Source organism: Silurus aristotelis (genome assembly GCF_946808225.1).
Source record: "Silurus aristotelis genome assembly, chromosome: 19".
NCBI lineage: Eukaryota > Metazoa > Chordata > Actinopteri > Siluriformes > Siluridae > Silurus > Silurus aristotelis.
Genome location: NC_139592.1, coordinates 18,156,784 through 18,174,572, shown reverse-complemented (window position 1 = coordinate 18,174,572; position 17,789 = coordinate 18,156,784). Strand labels below are relative to the sequence as shown.

The 17,789-nt window shown below is 36.1% G+C and overlaps 2 protein-coding genes across 2 annotated transcripts in view; both read left to right on the top strand.

Moving 5' to 3' along the window:
* Window positions 1-6,855, top strand: part of kcng1 (potassium voltage-gated channel, subfamily G, member 1) — a 106,468-nt gene extending 99,613 nt beyond the window's left edge. The window contains exon 4 of the transcript XR_014538120.1: window positions 6,846-6,855. The gene's annotated coding sequence lies outside the window, so the exon portion shown is untranslated. The remainder of the gene's footprint in view (window positions 1-6,845) is intronic.
* mical1 (microtubule associated monooxygenase, calponin and LIM domain containing 1) overlaps window positions 1-13,087 on the top strand; it is a 34,098-nt gene extending 21,011 nt beyond the window's left edge. The window contains exons 14-24 of the mRNA XM_083570467.1: window positions 1,814-1,911; window positions 2,069-2,134; window positions 3,175-3,358; window positions 3,626-3,717; window positions 4,403-5,300; window positions 7,084-7,193; window positions 7,438-7,545; window positions 9,614-9,707; window positions 10,267-10,360; window positions 10,835-10,908; window positions 11,821-13,087. Of these exons, the coding sequence (XP_083426593.1) occupies window positions 1,814-1,911; window positions 2,069-2,134; window positions 3,175-3,358; window positions 3,626-3,717; window positions 4,403-5,300; window positions 7,084-7,193; window positions 7,438-7,545; window positions 9,614-9,707; window positions 10,267-10,360; window positions 10,835-10,908; window positions 11,821-12,020 (2,018 nt within the window). The 3' untranslated portion in view covers window positions 12,021-13,087. The remainder of the gene's footprint in view (window positions 1-1,813; window positions 1,912-2,068; window positions 2,135-3,174; window positions 3,359-3,625; window positions 3,718-4,402; window positions 5,301-7,083; window positions 7,194-7,437; window positions 7,546-9,613; window positions 9,708-10,266; window positions 10,361-10,834; window positions 10,909-11,820) is intronic.
* Window positions 13,088-17,789: the final 4,702 nt, after the last annotated feature.

The following is a 17,789-nucleotide window of genomic DNA, read 5'->3' as shown; positions in this document are numbered from 1 at the left end:
AGATCATAGTAAGAGGTAACGTACTATGTTGCAGGTTGTGTTGGGGGTGTGTGTGTGTGTGGTGGCAGTTGGTTTTCAATGCTGGAAGCTTTGCAGATAAAACCTAAACGTACAAGCAAGAATGTCCTGTTATGAAGTCACTGTTTCTTTAAGAGCCCTTTTCCCATCATGCTTTGCTGTGAATGGGCTGTTCTGTGCTGCCTGTAAGTGCTGCTGCACCAGCACACGAAGCATTTAGGAAACGCAGAACTCGAATGGGAAATAGCTTGTCAGGGCTAGGGTGGGATTCTCCCAACCCTGCTACAGCTGCCACACACACACACTCTCGTCCATTCCATTAGAGGGGAATCTGGTGTCGTCGAAGCTGCAAAAAGGTATTAAGAAATGATTTCTCATGCTGAGAAATAAGCAAGGTCCAGCCTTCAGGGTTTGATGCTGCGTTCATGTGGAATCTTATCCAGATGTGTAGAGCTGTCACTCGAGCAGGATGATGGATGTGTGGAGGTGTGCATGCATTCAGGAGAACAGAATAACATCTGGTGGGAATGGGTTATGGAGTCAAGAGTTTTCTTGTATTCACCTAAAATGATGATTCATGTTTTGATTATGCAAGTATTATTGAAAATTAATTAAGAATCCAGATTTGCATTTATAAATGTGAAAATTATTTAAGGCACAGACATGAGTCACAAGTGATTTGTTTCAAGCATGATTTATGTACTTTTTTCTTTAGATTTTAACTGTTAATTATTTTGTTATATAAGTACTCCTTTCACTATTCTATACTTTAGAATAGTGAAATATATAATTGAATGGCTATGACGTTTTTTCCCCCCAAAACTATTGGCCTATTAGGATTAGGTTACTATTAGGATTAGGTTACTATTAGGATTCTATTAGGATTAGGTTACTATCACAGAAAAGTTACAAAGAAATCGAGGATCTGATGCTAGTAATTTTTCTCCATTTAATAAAGTTGCTTTCATCACATATCCATGTACCAAGAATAAATCTTATAACGCATGTCCAAGGGCAGCTGTTGGGGCAGGCAATTCATATTTATGAAAACTTTTTCATGAATTTTATAGTCATGTATTTTTTATTTACACACTCCATCTGAACTGTGCATTCAGAAGGAAATATTTGTGGTTTAGCATTTCCAAAGTAGTTGTATGGGTCAAAATGCATGTTAAATGAATTACTTCAGTGATGGAAAAGAGCAACTTTGGTCATTAAGGTGTAATGGTCTTATGATATGGGTCATTATATTGATTTAAATGCAATGATGAAAATAAATCAAAGGAACAAAAAGCAATTCATATTTTGTAGCATGTAACACTTTTAATGCTCTTTTAATGCTTATCTTGGCTACAGTTTGGTTTCAGAGTGGGTGTAAAAAGGAAGCACCCAACCACAAATAAGTGAAAGTTTTAGTGATTATTGAAAGTATCAAATCATTGCTATAAAATAATCTAAAAGCTATTGCCTCATTTATTTTTTAGTTTGGTTGTGTACTATAAAGACATTATAAAAACCATTTATTTCCAGATTCAGCCAGTTGCATATTTGAACCTGTTCTGTTTTTATTAGAGAAAAGGTGTAAAAAATGTTGTCTGTGGTAACACACTATAGCATAGTGTGGAATGGTAAAAAAATAAAAAACAGTAGAGCTTTTTTTAATATAAATATGCAATTTTAATATGTGATTAGATACAGAAAAATAATAAGTTGCTTACCAGTATGGTTCCTCGATTCTGGTTTTATATATTAAAGGGATTTACGTAGCTGACTTTGTCATTTTTGTGCTTCACAGAGCAGGCCAGCTTGGGAAAATCTCTTTCCTTAGCTAAAACCCGCTCCGCAGTCTTTTTCTTGAATAAGCTGAAGCACAACTCCCTTCAAAGACGCAAGGTGGGCACCAAACAGCAGGCCATTTTCACGTAGTACACTGCCTGCTTGTTATTTTTCCTTCCAAACAGCAGTTGCGAATGCAATTAAACTCATTGTTTATGTCTGCTTGAATTACATAACATAAGCCACAAATGAGGTCATGTGACTTTTCCCCCAGGAGCGTCTGGCTGCTGAGAGAGAGGAAAAGGAAAGAGATATGAGGGAGGAAGAGAAAAAGAAAGACGTGAGTACTGCTATTTTAATGGGGAAAGGGTGTTTGCGTGTCTGCGTATGTGCTTGTGTAGTAGAACATTTGTTACCCATGTGTAAGACAATTCCAGTCATCACAATGTTGCTGTGCAGCATTTTTTCTTTTACGATTTTGTTTTTAACTGCCAAAAAAATAAGGCTTATAAATATGGATGATGTGTTTATAGGCTAAAGATCTTTTATAAATGTTCACTATGAGATGTCAGGCAATCAGAATCAGGTTTATTGCCCGTTTATTTGGTGACTCAAAATTACAGACATAAAAAACACTATACATGTAGCTTAGACTATATAAGACAAAACAGACAATATGAGACAATATAGAAAATACAAGTATTAAATAGAACACAATATACAGAGTTTAGAACAGATCAGTAATGTACATAAAGTGTGAGAGTGCATGGTAGTGCAAATAGCAGAATTGTGCTTCGTGTAATATAAAGAGTTTACTTTAGAACTTGTGTAAAATATACAGCAGCAATAGTGTGTGTAACATATGGGGATGATGTGATGACTGACTGTTCTGATAATGAGTACTTATAGATATGAAGCAGGGCATACAGTTAAGGTCAGTTTTTACTGATGGTGATTGAGGAAAGAAACTGTTCTTGTGTCTGGCAGTTTTGGTGAACAAAGTTCTGTAGCGCCTGCCAGATGGGAGGAGTTGAAAGAGGTTGAATCCAGGGTGCGAAGGTTCAGTAGTGATTTTCTTCTGCCCGTTTCCTGGTTCTTGCATTGTACAGGTCCTGGAGAGTGGGCAGGGGAGCACCAACGATTTTTTTTTTCTGCTGTTTTAACGGTTTTCTGCAGTCTGTTTCTGTCCTGTTTTGTTGGTGCTCCAGAGCAGATGGTGATGGATGTGCACAGGACAGATTGAATGACTGCAGTGTAGAACTGTATCAACAGCTCCTGTGGCAGACCATTTTTCCTTAATTGGCATAAAAAGCAATGCAGTTGGTTTACCTTCCAGTAGGTGAGAAGACATCATCATACTTGTTCTGTCTCATGCCACAGCTCGTGCCCACAGTGCCGGTGGCAGACAGCGGAAGCAGCGAACTGTGTTACTTTTGCAATCAGCAGCTCTATGTGCTGGAGAGAGGCAGCGCTGAGGGCAAGTTCTTTCACCGCAGTTGCTTCACATGCCAGCAATGTGGTACTACCTTGCGCCAGGGAGGATACACCTTTCATGCCGAAACAGGTAAAAAAAATTTTCTAGGCGTTGTCATGTCAAGTGGGAAGCAGTATTTAAATGAGTTGATTTTTTTTATATATTTATGGAAAATAAGGCCATTAATTGTAGGCTTTATTTAGTGTTGTTTTTTTTCTGCAGTTAAATAAAAGACACATTTGCATAAACGCATGCATAATTCCAGCTTTTCTATTTTTCTTTCCTCTGTAGAGAAGTATGATTGCATGCCAGCATATTGTGCCAGCTTCAGCTGTTTACTCTTTGCTCTATCCACAGGAAGGTTTTACTGCGAGCAGCACTCCGAGCCAAAGGAGGAGAATAAGGAGAAGCGAGACGTAGAGCAATCGGATCAATCTGCAGGTGCAGAGGTATGGAACAAATCGCAGCTAATTACACAGGGTGTTAGTGCTCCCATCACTGTCAATGTACTCTATTAGTGTCACAATGCTGATTAATAATGCAAATTTGCATTCTGGATTTCGGTGAAGATTTGCACTATCATGGCTCATTATGAAAGATCACTTTCCTGTTACATTATACAGAATGCAGACGTATTATTGCGACACTGGTCGAAGCATTGTGCTGGGCTGTGTGTCTGCACGCTTGGTTGCGTTTTGCTGATCGTGTAACATAGTGGCTGCATAGAGAAGAGAGATTATAAAGAAGAGAGAGAGAGAGCGAGAGCTGTAAGGGAAGACCTTTCGCATGTGGGATTATATTTTAGGATTTAACACGACAGTTCAGTACTAAATCAGTAATGTTTTTAGATTACAAAAGGTGTCTTGTTTATTGGATGAAGCAGATTGGCCATCTAAAATGATCATGCACAAACTGCTCAAACACTTAAACACAGCCATTCATAGTATTTTTTTTTTCCACTCTTATCTGATGCAGCAATTTCTGCCGATATTGGTATTGATTTCCCAGATCATTACCAGATATAATCATCATGCTTGCATTTTCTCTTAGATGCGATGAGGCTGGATTTGAGAGTATTCTAAAAGGCTGCATGTCAGTTTAAATGCATTGCCATTTTTTCCCCCATCTTTACAGGATCTTAAAAGAACCCAGAGCAGTCACACTGAGCAGAGTGAGGAACAGAATGTGGAAAATGAAGCAAGTGAAAATGAGCGAAAGCAAGAAAGTGTTTTTAATGCGACTCCTCAGATGTGTCGCTCTGTAAAAAGAAAAAGCTCCTATAAAATATCAATAGATTCAGAATGTGATGAAACCACAGAGTCCAACAGTTTTACAGAGCCTGAGGACCAGCTGGGATTGACTGGTGTCCAAGACGCCACTCCTGAATTGGACCCGGTATGCCAGACACAGTCAAAGGACAGTGATATCCAAATAGGTGATGATTGTGCCATTCCTGTTCCTACCCCAGTGCCAGCACCACGTGGTTCTCGAGTGCCTGTCCCTAAACCCCGCACCATTCATAACATTTCATCACCCACTGACATGGATGAGAATCAAGATCCTTTACCAGACCTCACTACCGTCATATCTGTGCCGAAAACCCTTCCTGAAAATTACTACGACTCTCAAACTTTTTCTGCTCAGACAGAAAATGGCCTGAAAATAGACACTGAATCCAAACCCAAAGTTTCACTTAAGAAGCTCCAGTTAACAGCAGAGGAAAAAACACAGCTGACAGACTTTACCTTTAACCAGGACTCCGACTCTGAGACCCCTGCGTCCTCCTCATCTACATCCTCATCCTCCAGGCCACAGGACGGAGGAGGAGCAGAGGAGGAGGGTTACTCAAGTGGAGGATCATTGTGGAGCAACCTTCGACAGAAAAAGCTTCGCCGGGGTTTGAGAAAGAAGGAGGATGGACAGAGAGAAAGTCAGCTTCAACAGGGAAGAGTTAGATCCAAGTTTTCACCCTGGAACCTGTCTTCACCAAGGCTGCAGCACCGCTTCAGTGTGCTACGAATACATCCTTCAGGTATAGACATGTTACTGCTTATCCTTGTATCAGATTTAACACGGTTCACTTTGGAATTTATTGACAGATTGATTGATTAAATGATTGATTAAATAAGGGTTAAATCTGGGGTGGTGAATGGAATAAATCGGGTGAATAAAATTTTCAAGCTGTGTTTCATTTGGTCTGTTATATAAAGGCTCTAACTAGGGATGTGCATATATCTAAGGCTGATGTGATTAGAATCTCGAAAGCATAGCCAACAAAATGATACATTGAAGATACATATGAAGCAGCTCCTGATGAGATACGATTCACCCCATTACGATGCAGTGCGATCCGAGTTCCATTTGATTGAACACAATGCGATTCAATGCGATACGTTGCAATGAAAAAAAAAAATTATGCTATGCAATTCAACATGTTAGAAACGTAGTTCGGTTTTATTTCTTTGGTTCAGAAGACAGCAAATCATACATCTATCAAGTGCCAGGAAGATGCAGCTCTACTTCTGCCATGTTTATCTATAAATGATGTGACTCTCAGGACACGCCTCTGTCTTCCCAGCGTTGTGATGTATCATATTTAAGTAAGCAGCGAGAGAATGTGCTTGAAAAACAGTTTTAATCTACATTTAAAATATTGGTCACAAATTGTTGGTCATAATTGGTTAACTTTTATGCCAACACACCGAAGTGAATCGGTGAATCTTACCTTCCTTGCTCTAATAATAAGTGAAATAATGAATTATAAGAACTAATCGCAATAGAAGGTCTAAATTTTTTTTTTTGGGGGGGGGAGGGGAAGTATCTTATTTTCCCTAGTGATTTATTTTTATTTGAATAGTTTATTAGTGCATGCAAAAGCCTTTATTTAAAAACTGTACTCGAAGCTAATCCAATGTTAATCAAAAAGGTAGTTAATGAGAAATATGTTTTTGTGTTTTGGCAAGCACCATCATCTCTTAGAAAGTCAGTGAAAGGCACTAAAATAAGGAATTTCATGTAGCACGGCACTGACTGCAGGAAATGAAGTTAATTAACTTTTTAAACATTGGCTGGAAAGCTGAAATTATTGCTGGTTTTTGAGCAGATTCATGTTTGAGCACCTAAATTTTTTTGTGTCTTTTTTTTTCATTTGCACTTATTGCATTTATATATATATATATATATATATATATATATATATATATATATATATATATATATATATAAAATATAAAAAATGCAATATGTCATTTAAATATAGCTTGCAAGGTGTTTGTTCTGTCTCAGAAAAAATATAAATATGGTTCATGTTCGTACTGTTGCAGGAATATCTGGTCTTAGCATTTTGTTATATCGGTATAGATATAGGCACTCAGTTGCTTTACAGTACAGAGGGGAAGAACTAAAACAGTGTCCAAGACCTGTGTATTCATTATGTTGTTGCAAAAAGACCACTTAATGAGACCCTTACTTTCACTTCTGCAAACAAACAAGTACATTTTTGCTAACATAAAATAGTCAGTGCAGCTATTAAGTTACATACATCATTACCTTTTCTCATGTTTAAAGAATAAACTAGACTACATTTTGAATGCTAGCACACACTTTTTTTTTTTTTTTTTTTTTAGGTTAATATATTTAGGTTAATATATTTTCCTAAAAATTGTAAATGCTTTTACTTAGTTAATGGTTAGTTAATGTTGTATCTGAGTGTAGATTCTGTAGATCTGTGACACAGGATTATGTGGTTTTGTATGTTTCAAATCAGAACCCATGTCTGAATTTTGTGACTGATGTTTTTATAACTTCATAATCAGGACTATGTCAGGCAGATTTGGATGATGAGGTCGATGCTGATGAGGATGCTGATGAAGATGAAGAAGAGAATGAAGAGGATTTTACTCTGGAGCGTTTCATGGATAGCCAGGTTAGATGCTGGAAGCTAATTAGTAGTCATAAGCTTTTCCCTCTCAGCAGGTGCTGACTGGAGATCTGCCCTTGAAGAATGAATACATGCTCATGATACAGGATATGCATATTTTAAACTTTAATTTATTTCCCAAAGTCGAATGTGGACTCTGTTAATAGAGCTTCTGAATAGAAAAATGTGTAATCCTTACGTCTTTTGTGGCTGAATTTGCTAATGTTACAGTGTGTATTTATTTGTTTAGGCTGTGCCAGTGAACCTGTCTAAGGAAGAGAAACAGGAGCTAATGAAGATGAGGACTCTGGAACGACGGGCCAAGATGAGCGAACTTCAGCGCTTGCGTAAAGCTCAGGTTAGAAATAGCCCATGACATGTGGCACAACATCAGACCAAGCATCTAAAAAATATGGATAAATATAAAATAATAAAAATACACATTTTTTATTTAAACAGATCACACTGCGAACATATATTTAATTACCCATAACATTTTGTTTTTGCAGTAACTGTAAATTTATCCCTTTTCAAATGATTTCCACCAACAGCCCAAAAATGATTTTGAGAAATTCTAAGCCAATCATTGGACTACAGCCAAAAATATGATTGATTTCTGTTTTAGTTGAAAAGATGGTACTAAAAAATTTAATTCCTGGCATTTTTCCTAACAATATAATAAAATTGCTTTTATGAAATAAAAATCGCACACCACATTTTTCATAACTGGATAACGTCCTATGATTTATTTTGCCTGTAGATCACAATGACACACAAGTACTGCTACTATGAATGTGCAATTTCATCATCACTTCCTGATATTACACTGACAAAATATCAAATGACATTCAACATGACATTTATGGGACATGTGCAATTTACACGAGTTATGGCTCAAAAAAATGCAAGTAATGTTAAAGGTTCTGATAATTAGAAAGTAATTACCATAATTTCCGGACTATAAAGCGCACCCATATATAAGCCGCACCCACTGAATTTGACAAAGATTTTTATTTTAAACATGAATAAGCCGCACCTGCCTATAAGCCGCACATTGAAGTCTACATTGAAACTAATGAACTTTACACAGGCTTTAATAAAAGACAGTGTCTGTTACACGGTGTAATGGGTAAAATATGTTGCGTTCCTTTAAGAGCAGAGCGGTATTTTGGGAATAGCCTGGCGCCGCATTTTTCCGCTATTACTGCATGTGTGGAGACCGAGGAATATGTCCTTATTATTTTCTGATGCTCATTTGTAAGTTTCTATGACTAACCCGTAACGCTGTTGCCAAGAAAAATAAAAAAGCATGAGTTTTGGAAACCTGTCTGTGCTTATATGATTTCTGTTGCAACTGGAGTTAGTGAGCGCTCCCTTAACCCAGACTCAACACGTTACAACGGCTTGTATCTAAACAGTAGCCGACCAAGAAAGTCTTCCTCCTTCCTTTCACAAATATTTCTCTCGGAAGTTTATCTTTTGGCATCGTCGTGCGTTTAAGAAAAACGTTTTTTCTCCCGATGCCGTGCAGCTCAGAACACAGGTGCGTTTTTTTTTTTCGTTTCCGTTCGGAAATTTCATTGGTCTAATGGTATAAGGTTTAGTTTTTTTGGCTTGAAGTTTGTGAAACCAGGAAAAACCCAGGAAAAATTTATAAATAAGCCGCTTCGTTGTTTAAGCCACGGGGTTCAAAACGTGGGGAAAAAAGTAGCTGCTTATAGTCCGAAAAATACGGTATGCTGCTTTTCATCACTGGTTATTGAAATTGATTTCGAGCAGCAGATAATGAAAAGTCAGCCATGTAGACACTTTGCTAAAGAACTATGTACTGTAGAAAATGTACCTGCAACTGCTAGGAAGCAGTTCCCAACTACACAGCTAATAACAACCCAAGATACACCTTCGCTTTCTCTGCCTAAACCTGAGTAGTGGAAATTAGTGGTCTTTTTAACTGAAAACATTTTTTACATAGAAAAATAAGTCTAATTCACAAGAATTAGAAAGAAATGTCAACGTTTCTTTATTACAGTACTTTTTATTTTTATTTTTTATTATTATTATTTTTTTTATTTCCCCTCATTTCCTAGCAGTTAAACCAGTGTTCAGGTTCATTACCTTTTACATGTATTCAAATTTTTTTTTTCTATATATTTAAATCTATTTATTCACTGTATTTTTACAGTCCTCTTATTAAAATATTATATTTATTTTCTGTAACCTAAGATTAGATTTGTGCTGCACCAGTATAGCGTATTATGTGTGAAAATGTTGCCCTACTTGCATCTTCTCGCCCCCACATTGCAATGGTCCTTTCATCGTATGCAGCAAAAACAAAATCTAGAATCTGCTCGGTTATGCCATGCCGTACTACTATTATCTTAGAATATTCAATGTAATCATCCTTCTGGTATCTGTGTGATCTTTAGTCTATCCAGAGAAGGCTGGAGGAGATTGAGGTGACATTTAAAGACCTGGAGGAAAAGGGAGTGCTGCTAGAGAGATCTCTCAGACGAGAGGCTGGTGTGTCTCCTTTACTTTTAACGCATTCTTCACAGGATACACAACTTTTTCAGTACAGGACTTTCAGTTCAGTGCACATGTTTACCGAATGCAATCCTTTTATTGTGAGGTACATAGTTAAAATCCCCCCAGGATTGTATTAAGTAGAACAGTTATGTAGATCATATCTTTAGAAAATTAAATATTAAATGTAAAACACACTTATATTATCCAAATGGGGTGTAACAATTGGGTAGGTTAATACATTTTTTCCATGTATTGAATTTTATTTAATCAATATAATAAAGTATATTGCATCAATTTGATTTATTTTATTTTCATTTATATATTTAATACAAATATATAAATGAAAAAAATATAAGTGAAAAAGAAGAAATATAATAATATAACAAAAGGTTCCTCTGCTACTTTTTCTATCTATTGTAAACTGGGCTCTGTCAGTCAGTCAGTGATTCAATCAGGTTCATGATGTGCTTCATATCTGTCTATCTACTGAATAAATGTCTGTTCCATTCTGAGTTCTGTTCTGGTCGTGTTAATCTCTGTTCTTCTTCCCAAGGTTCTGATGCCTCTACAGTAATGATTGACCAGTGGATTGAACTGGTCCAACAGAAGAATGCTCTAGTTTCAGAGGAATCCGATCTCATGGTGGCGTAAGTCAAGCCTGCCCCTGCTTATACCAGCTGTTCTATATATGGAGCAGTTATTTCTACAATAATTATTACAAGACATTCAGGATGTAATTTCCTCTCTGCCGTTGCTCCTGGCAACATTTATTTAAAATGCCTAATGCTTATTATGATGAATATAGGGGACTGATTTATTTGAAGTTGCCTTAAGCATGCTGTAGATTTTGCCTTTTTATATATAATATATATATATATATATATATATATATATATATATATATATATATATATATATGTGTGTGTGTGTGTGTGTGTGTGTGTGTGTGTGTGTGTGTGTGTGTGTGTGTGTGTGTGTGTATATATATATATATATATATATATTATTTTTTTTTTTTATTATAATAATAATAATAATGCATACCATGACATTTCCTTACCCCACCCCTTTTATTGAGTTCCACATGTAATACTAATGTGATGTAAATTTTTGTTATTTAGCTCTCGACAGCTGGAGCTCGAGGACAAGCAGAGCATGTTGGAGCTTGAGCTACGCCGCTATATGGAGATAGAAGGTATTATGGAACATTTTTTTTTTGCTGTGGTCACTCATTGAAGTAACTAATTCATAGCTGATTTTCTGTGTAGGTTTAAAAACGATCAGAGGATGCGACGGTACCTGCTGCTGAAGACCTTTATTTTCGATGTCTATCAGCTATTTAGTTGGATGCAGTACTATTACAATTATGTGAATTATAAAACACTACTATATAGTGTTCTATATAATTTTTAATATATATAATATTCTATATATAGACAGTCCCTGAGTTACAATGGTTCAACTTAACAATTTTTCAATTTTACAATGACGTTTTGTGTGCCGGGCAAACGTAGTTGCATGTATTTGGTACAATGCGTTGGGAGGCTGCCAGGACTTGCGCATCTCCTGCACTTTGACATGGCTTACTCTCATCAGCGGCCAACAGGGTTCAGTTGTCTCTGTGTCGGAGCTAGATTTTTTCCTTTTTTTATTGGTGTCACCAGACAGTTAAACAGAACATATTGATTAGTCTCATCTCGTCAGCGCGCCCGCTCTGCCACATACATATATACTGTAAGGTTTATACATTACAGTACTGTAAAATGCTATGTTTTGCTCAATTATGTACTGTAATATGTTGTTATTAACAAATTACAGTGTACTTCCCCAAACTGATCATTTTTTTAAAGACTTTCGGGTAGGCTAGGCTATGTCTCGACTTATAATATTTTCAAGTTGCGATGGGGTTGTTGGAACGCATCTCCATCGTAAGTTGGAAACTATATGTAATGGTTTAAAATGTATTAAGGATATTTAAACAGGATAGCAAATTAGCCTATATTGAGATTTGTGGTATGAATTGTCTGTGTACCTTTATGCAGAAAATATCATAAATATTGTTTTTAAAAAATGTGTGTGTGTGTGTGTGTCTTGTGTGTGTTTGTAGACTCTGAAAAAACTGCAGAGCAACAGGCAGAAGAGGAGCAGATCCTACAGCAGATGCTGGAGGTGGTGGACATGCGGAATTCTCTTGTGGCCTTCCTAGAGGAGAAGAGGATTAAAGAGATGGAGGAGGAGCACATTGGCTCCACAGTGATGGAGAACAAGAGACTGTCTACTGCAGGAGCTCAGGTACACTGGGCCTGAGAGAAAACACATACTTGCAGGTACACTCGTCACCACGTTCTGCCCCTCGGCTTTTACATCTCAAACCAAAGACTTTAAAGCATACAAGCCAGTGACTTGTTACTGTGTGCACTTGGACACACTCAGGATCCATGGTTGGAGATTCAGAGCGTGTAGTGGGGTTTAAACTATCAAATCAATTGCAGAAGCTACACAAGGAAGACACCAGAGATTGTTCTTAACTTTTATTACGAGCACCCAAGCCTTCACTGCCCATTCACAGCTTATAAAGAGACCAGTGGAAGCCCCATTATGTAGCTCGACTGCCACCACCCCACACACACACACACACACACACACACACACACACACACAGAGACATAAATACATACATACAGTATGTACCACACACTGTTTCACACAGTGAAAGTATGGAAGATTGCATCATTATGGTGTAGGTATCACAAAGGGTTTGAATGTGTATTAGTCTATTATATTTCGCATATTTATCCAGATCTCTGGCAAGCACATAGCTATTCTGAAAAGCTAAATGTTCATAGTGTCATTATAAAACTAATTTAAATGTGTCGTTTGTTAGAAAAAGTATTTCAGTCCTTTTGCTGCTGCTTATTGACAACACGCCATATTCTAAAATGTCAATGCAAAAAGCTGTAAAAAAGAAAAAAACTGTTTAAAATCATAAACCATCTAATATTTATGAATGTGTTTGACACACATTTTTTTTTTATCTTTCACTTCTAGTCCTTGTTTTTCTTTTGTCTTCTGTATATCATTATTATTATTATTTTCTTGGAAACCCGTCTTAAATTAGTTGATGTTGAAACTCTGAAAATAACATGAAATAATAGCTATATTTTCATTTGAATGGACTGTTGGTTGTGTTGCTTCTGTATGTTACATTCAGTAATTTACAACTCGTTGCTCATACAGGTGTAAAACAGTCCATGTCATAGACTTCCAGGGTTTTTTTTTTTTTCCTTTTTTTTCCTTTTTTTTTTTTAATTCTTTTAGCCATGATTGTAATCACATGAAATTCATACAGTAATAAATACGGTGTATAAATGAAATATTTACATGTGTGGCGTATTATTGTTATATTGTGGGATTTTGTGACCTGATATTGCTGAGATGACCTGAGCTAGAGCTATAAAATCCTAAAGGCGTTTTTTGGGCAGGAGGCAGAAAACAAGGCTGCTGTACTTCCAGACCAGCTTACTAAAAATAAAGGTTTCAGGAGTAAAGGTGTTCTGTAGGAGGCAATGACATTGTGTTTTTACAAAGGAACACTTATTTTATGACCCGTGTTATGTCTTAAATATTTACACTTTATAGTGCACCATTTTGCTTTGCCAGTGTGTATCCATGGCAGAAAGCATAGTGATTTTGTTATAGAAATTTGGCACAGCACATAAAAAAATATAAAAATGAGCAAATAGCCCAATCCACAATTATTTTATTTATTTTTTTAATTATTTATTTTTACAATGATCAGAATGGGCGTTTTCTCTTTCTTCTTTCCATTCTTCTTCTTTTGCTACTGTAGCCTACACTCTTCATTCTCACAGTAGTGATTCTGCATAACAGCAGCAGCATTTCTGAGTGTGTTTAGAAGACCTTCAAACTATGAATCACTGGCTGTAATGGTTGCTGAACAACACAAAGTGGCACAATCTGGAAACTGGGTTTCACAATGGATGCTCTTAATTACTTTTCTATGTCAAATATCCTGCTGCACTGATTATATAGTCTGTGTGATCGAGTGCAACCTATCCTAATCTTTATGATGATTTTATTTTTTTTGCTTTAAAAACACCAACACCTGGATTGCCTTAATTTGAATTATACCACAGTTATTATTAAGGTGACTTATCTACTAAAATATTATTACATTCAGACAGTTAAATGGGATATGCAATTATTACATGAAATGCATACACTAAAAGACCTGGCACTGTTATATGCTGAGAAATGACTGGTACTTGTGTGTATTACTGTTATATGAAATGCTGGTTAAATACTTATTTTGCTCTTCTCTGGCCTCATATAAACAAACTTGTTCTTCAGTTAGCATTTACTGAGCCCAGCTGTCAATAAACAGCTGACCATTAACAAGAAAAACTGATGGGGAAGTTGTAGCTCAGGGGTAAGGACGATGGACTTCTAAACAGACGGTTGTGAGTTCAAAGTCAAGTCAAGTTTATTTCTATAGTGCTTTTCACAACAGACATTGTCACAAAGCAGCTTTACAGAATTTTAATATCAAGTACTATCATGTACTGCTGGGCCCTTCGGCAAGCCCCTTAACCCCCAAATGTATAAATCCCCCCCCCCCCCCCCCCCAGTTGTATAAATGAGATAAATGTAAGTCGCTTTGGTTAATGATATTTATGACAAATGCCCAAAATGCTAAATTTAAATAATGCCAGACAAACACCTAAGAATGTATTGTATTTGAAGGGCTCAGGGTCAGTGTGAGCATATCATACTGTATGTCCTGTAAAACACATTATGAATATAAGGCACACACCCAATTTCTTCTGCATTCACAAATTTCTCTTGTATTAGACAGTTAACAAAAAGCAACAGTAACATAAGTAATAAAAACCTGTCAAAACCTTCTAATACATAGGAATTGAAACAAACACCTACAGTAAAACATTATCTATACATGAGGTCCTGAAGAAATTAGTTATATTTTAAAAGATTCATGATTATCACCATATTTTTTAGGGATTTTAGGCACTTTTTTTAGTTCAGTCTTTTGTTTTACAAAAGTAAATTATAGTATATAGTCTGTGACTCTGGGTGTCTGCATTGTTTAACACCACCACTAGAGGACACACCATGTAAGTGTTACAAGGAAATCAAGCAAGATGGAGCCTGGGGAATCATCACAGTATCCATTTCTAAAATCACGCTGTACACTGTTTTTGGTCATGTATGAAATTCTATTAGCCACAAATGCAGGTGCATTTATTTAGACCTCTGTGCCACAGTATGCAAGGTTTTAAAAACTACACCAGTGAAGACACAATGCCCATAATGCAATACTATGAAAAACACTATGTGACATGATTATAAGCTCAGCAGTTATACAATTTGTCAAATCCATTAATAACAGCAACCCTCAGTACATTGTTATGGGATAGCATTAAACAACTAAATTTTTTTTTTTTGTGATTCATATCACCGCAAAACTCTTTCACTTCTGTCTACCAAAATGAACATCTGTTGGAGTATATCTGTTTGTCACTTGTTCAGTGTACAGGAGACACTGTTGTGTGTGAATTTTCCAGATCTCAATCCCATAGAATATGGAACAGTAAAGGACACAAATGCACTCACAGACTGTAGCTGAATTGTACACTCAGGAAAAAAACCTTTACTGCTTGTAGTAACCAAGTATTGTCAAAGAATTTACACATGCACATTTTTTGTCCAGGAAGCTAGCTACTTTACTAATTACGTACACAAGAAGAAAACATGTGCTAGAGGTTTAGTGTCCAACAGGACCACTATACTTAAACAAAACCTGATTGTGTCAGTAGTCCATTTAAGGGCAGAATTATCAAGAATTTATGGCTGATATTTCTGTTTAATAATGTTCTCCATCCAATCTAACAGCATGAGCAGGTTGGCCAAGAAAAACCGGCAGAAATATCAGAATCCAGATGTGCAAGGCATTGACCCATGAGTGGAAAAACTTATGCAACCAAACAAATATTTTTATTGAATCGATCTTGGTGTCCCAATTAAGCAAATATTTGTATTAAATCAATCATGGTGTCCCAATTAAACAAATATTTTCATTAAATCAATCTTGGTGTATTATTAAAACAAATATTTGTACACTTTCATCCTAAATTTTTTATTTAAATTCGCAAATTATCAAAAAACTATAAAAATTAAGTAAAAAATGTTCATGCAAAGCACTATAACATCTGCTTACACTGCACTTATTTATTAATTTTACGTGAAATATTGACCCTACCTGTCATGCTGCACACTAATACACTGAGATGTAAAAAGCCTGTTCAGTCATGCTAACAGCCCAGATGTTAAAAAAAGCGGTTTCCTTCAAAATCATTTTGATTAAAACTACATTGTAAGAATGACTGCATTAACATGATATCATCAAGTCCTTTTGATCTTCACTTAAAAAGAGCTGATTCGCTTGTGAACATCACTAACCATTCTAAGCCTCTGTAATGTGCATTGACGTACAACACTGGAGAGTTTATGTGCTGTTTATGTAAGATCATAGGGAACTGATTCATCCCCCAACTGAAGTTTATGTCTTATAGTCTTATGGTGTTTATGTAAGCCAAATGACCCAACACTTTAGTTTAATACTAAAAGAAAAATCATTAATCAGGACCATATTTTTAGGAAAAATAATCCTGATGCTTCTTTAATGTGTTAAACATTTGTGTTTGCAGTAACAATACATTACAAGCTTGACTGCACATGATTAACATTTTTAATTTCTACAGAAAGAAAACGATATTTCTTTCTATTTCTTTTTCTATTTTTCTTCGATTTCCCCTAAATCCTTGTTATTGAAATTTCTTTTACAAGTTACAGAGAAGCAGTTCATTGGGGACCTTAAAAAAATCACAATGTAAAACTATTATATTTAATATCTGTATTAGCGCAATGTATTTTGAATCATAGAATCCATAAAAAAATATTAGCACAGTAAATCACAGTCTTGTCACGCTCTTATTTAATGCCTCAACAAGACTAAATCACAATGAGTCTGTATTAAAACTAAATAGAGCATTGAAATTTGAGAATGTAAGACTGGCATGTGTTGGAAAATCAGGAAAGAAGGTTGGTGTGATTATTCAACAGGCCTTTATTTCCAACTTCCCACGTCTTTCTGTAATTTTACAGGTTTTTGAATCACACTGCATTTTGAATTCATTTATATACTGAAGGTGTATTGGAAGCACTTGTTCTCTATACATTTTATATACTTAAACCCCCATTATGTATATTTTATAATTGTTATAAATGTTATCATTATTATTATGTATATTATAATCACGTTATATTGTTTATAAAAAAAAAAAATTCTTCAATTTGTGTCTGTAGTCCTCTTCTCAATGCAGTGTGGTCAGTCTTCTGCTGCCTTCCTCAGACATTTCATGTTTCTGGATTAATCTCTGCATGTCTGGTAGAAAACCAATCACACTTTGGCGAGTGCTCAGCTTTCACAAATGTCACTAACTGGAATTAGAATGTGCCTGCACAGTTCCTGGACAACTAACTACTCTAAATCCAATCACTAACTGACACGGTTATGCTGGTTTCTACTTTAAAACCACAGGACGATCCACCCTTTTTAATCCATAGAACCCTCTCAACAGTGTTGGGCAGTAACGCGTTACTGTAACAAAGTTATTTTTGACAGTAACTAATACTGTAACGCGTTACTTTAAAAAATAAAGTAACTCCGTTACCGTATGGTGCGTTACCCGTTACTTTTTTAAATGAATACAATTCGGCTGAAGTGTAGACTACAGTCTAACCTGTTTACAGCAGCGACGCATTGTAGGATTGTAGGATAAACCACTGTAAACACGAAGAAGACGCACTGTGGCCATGTCTCCGTTTATTCAGGTCTGTGCGACAGTAATGGCGGGTCGAGGCGAGAGCAAGACGAGTTTCTCAAAGTGGAAATATGCTTATTATTTCACTTTAGTTGAGCATAAAAACAAAAACTTTTTAGTCAAATGTAAGCTGTGTCTTTCTGGTTCGAAGGTC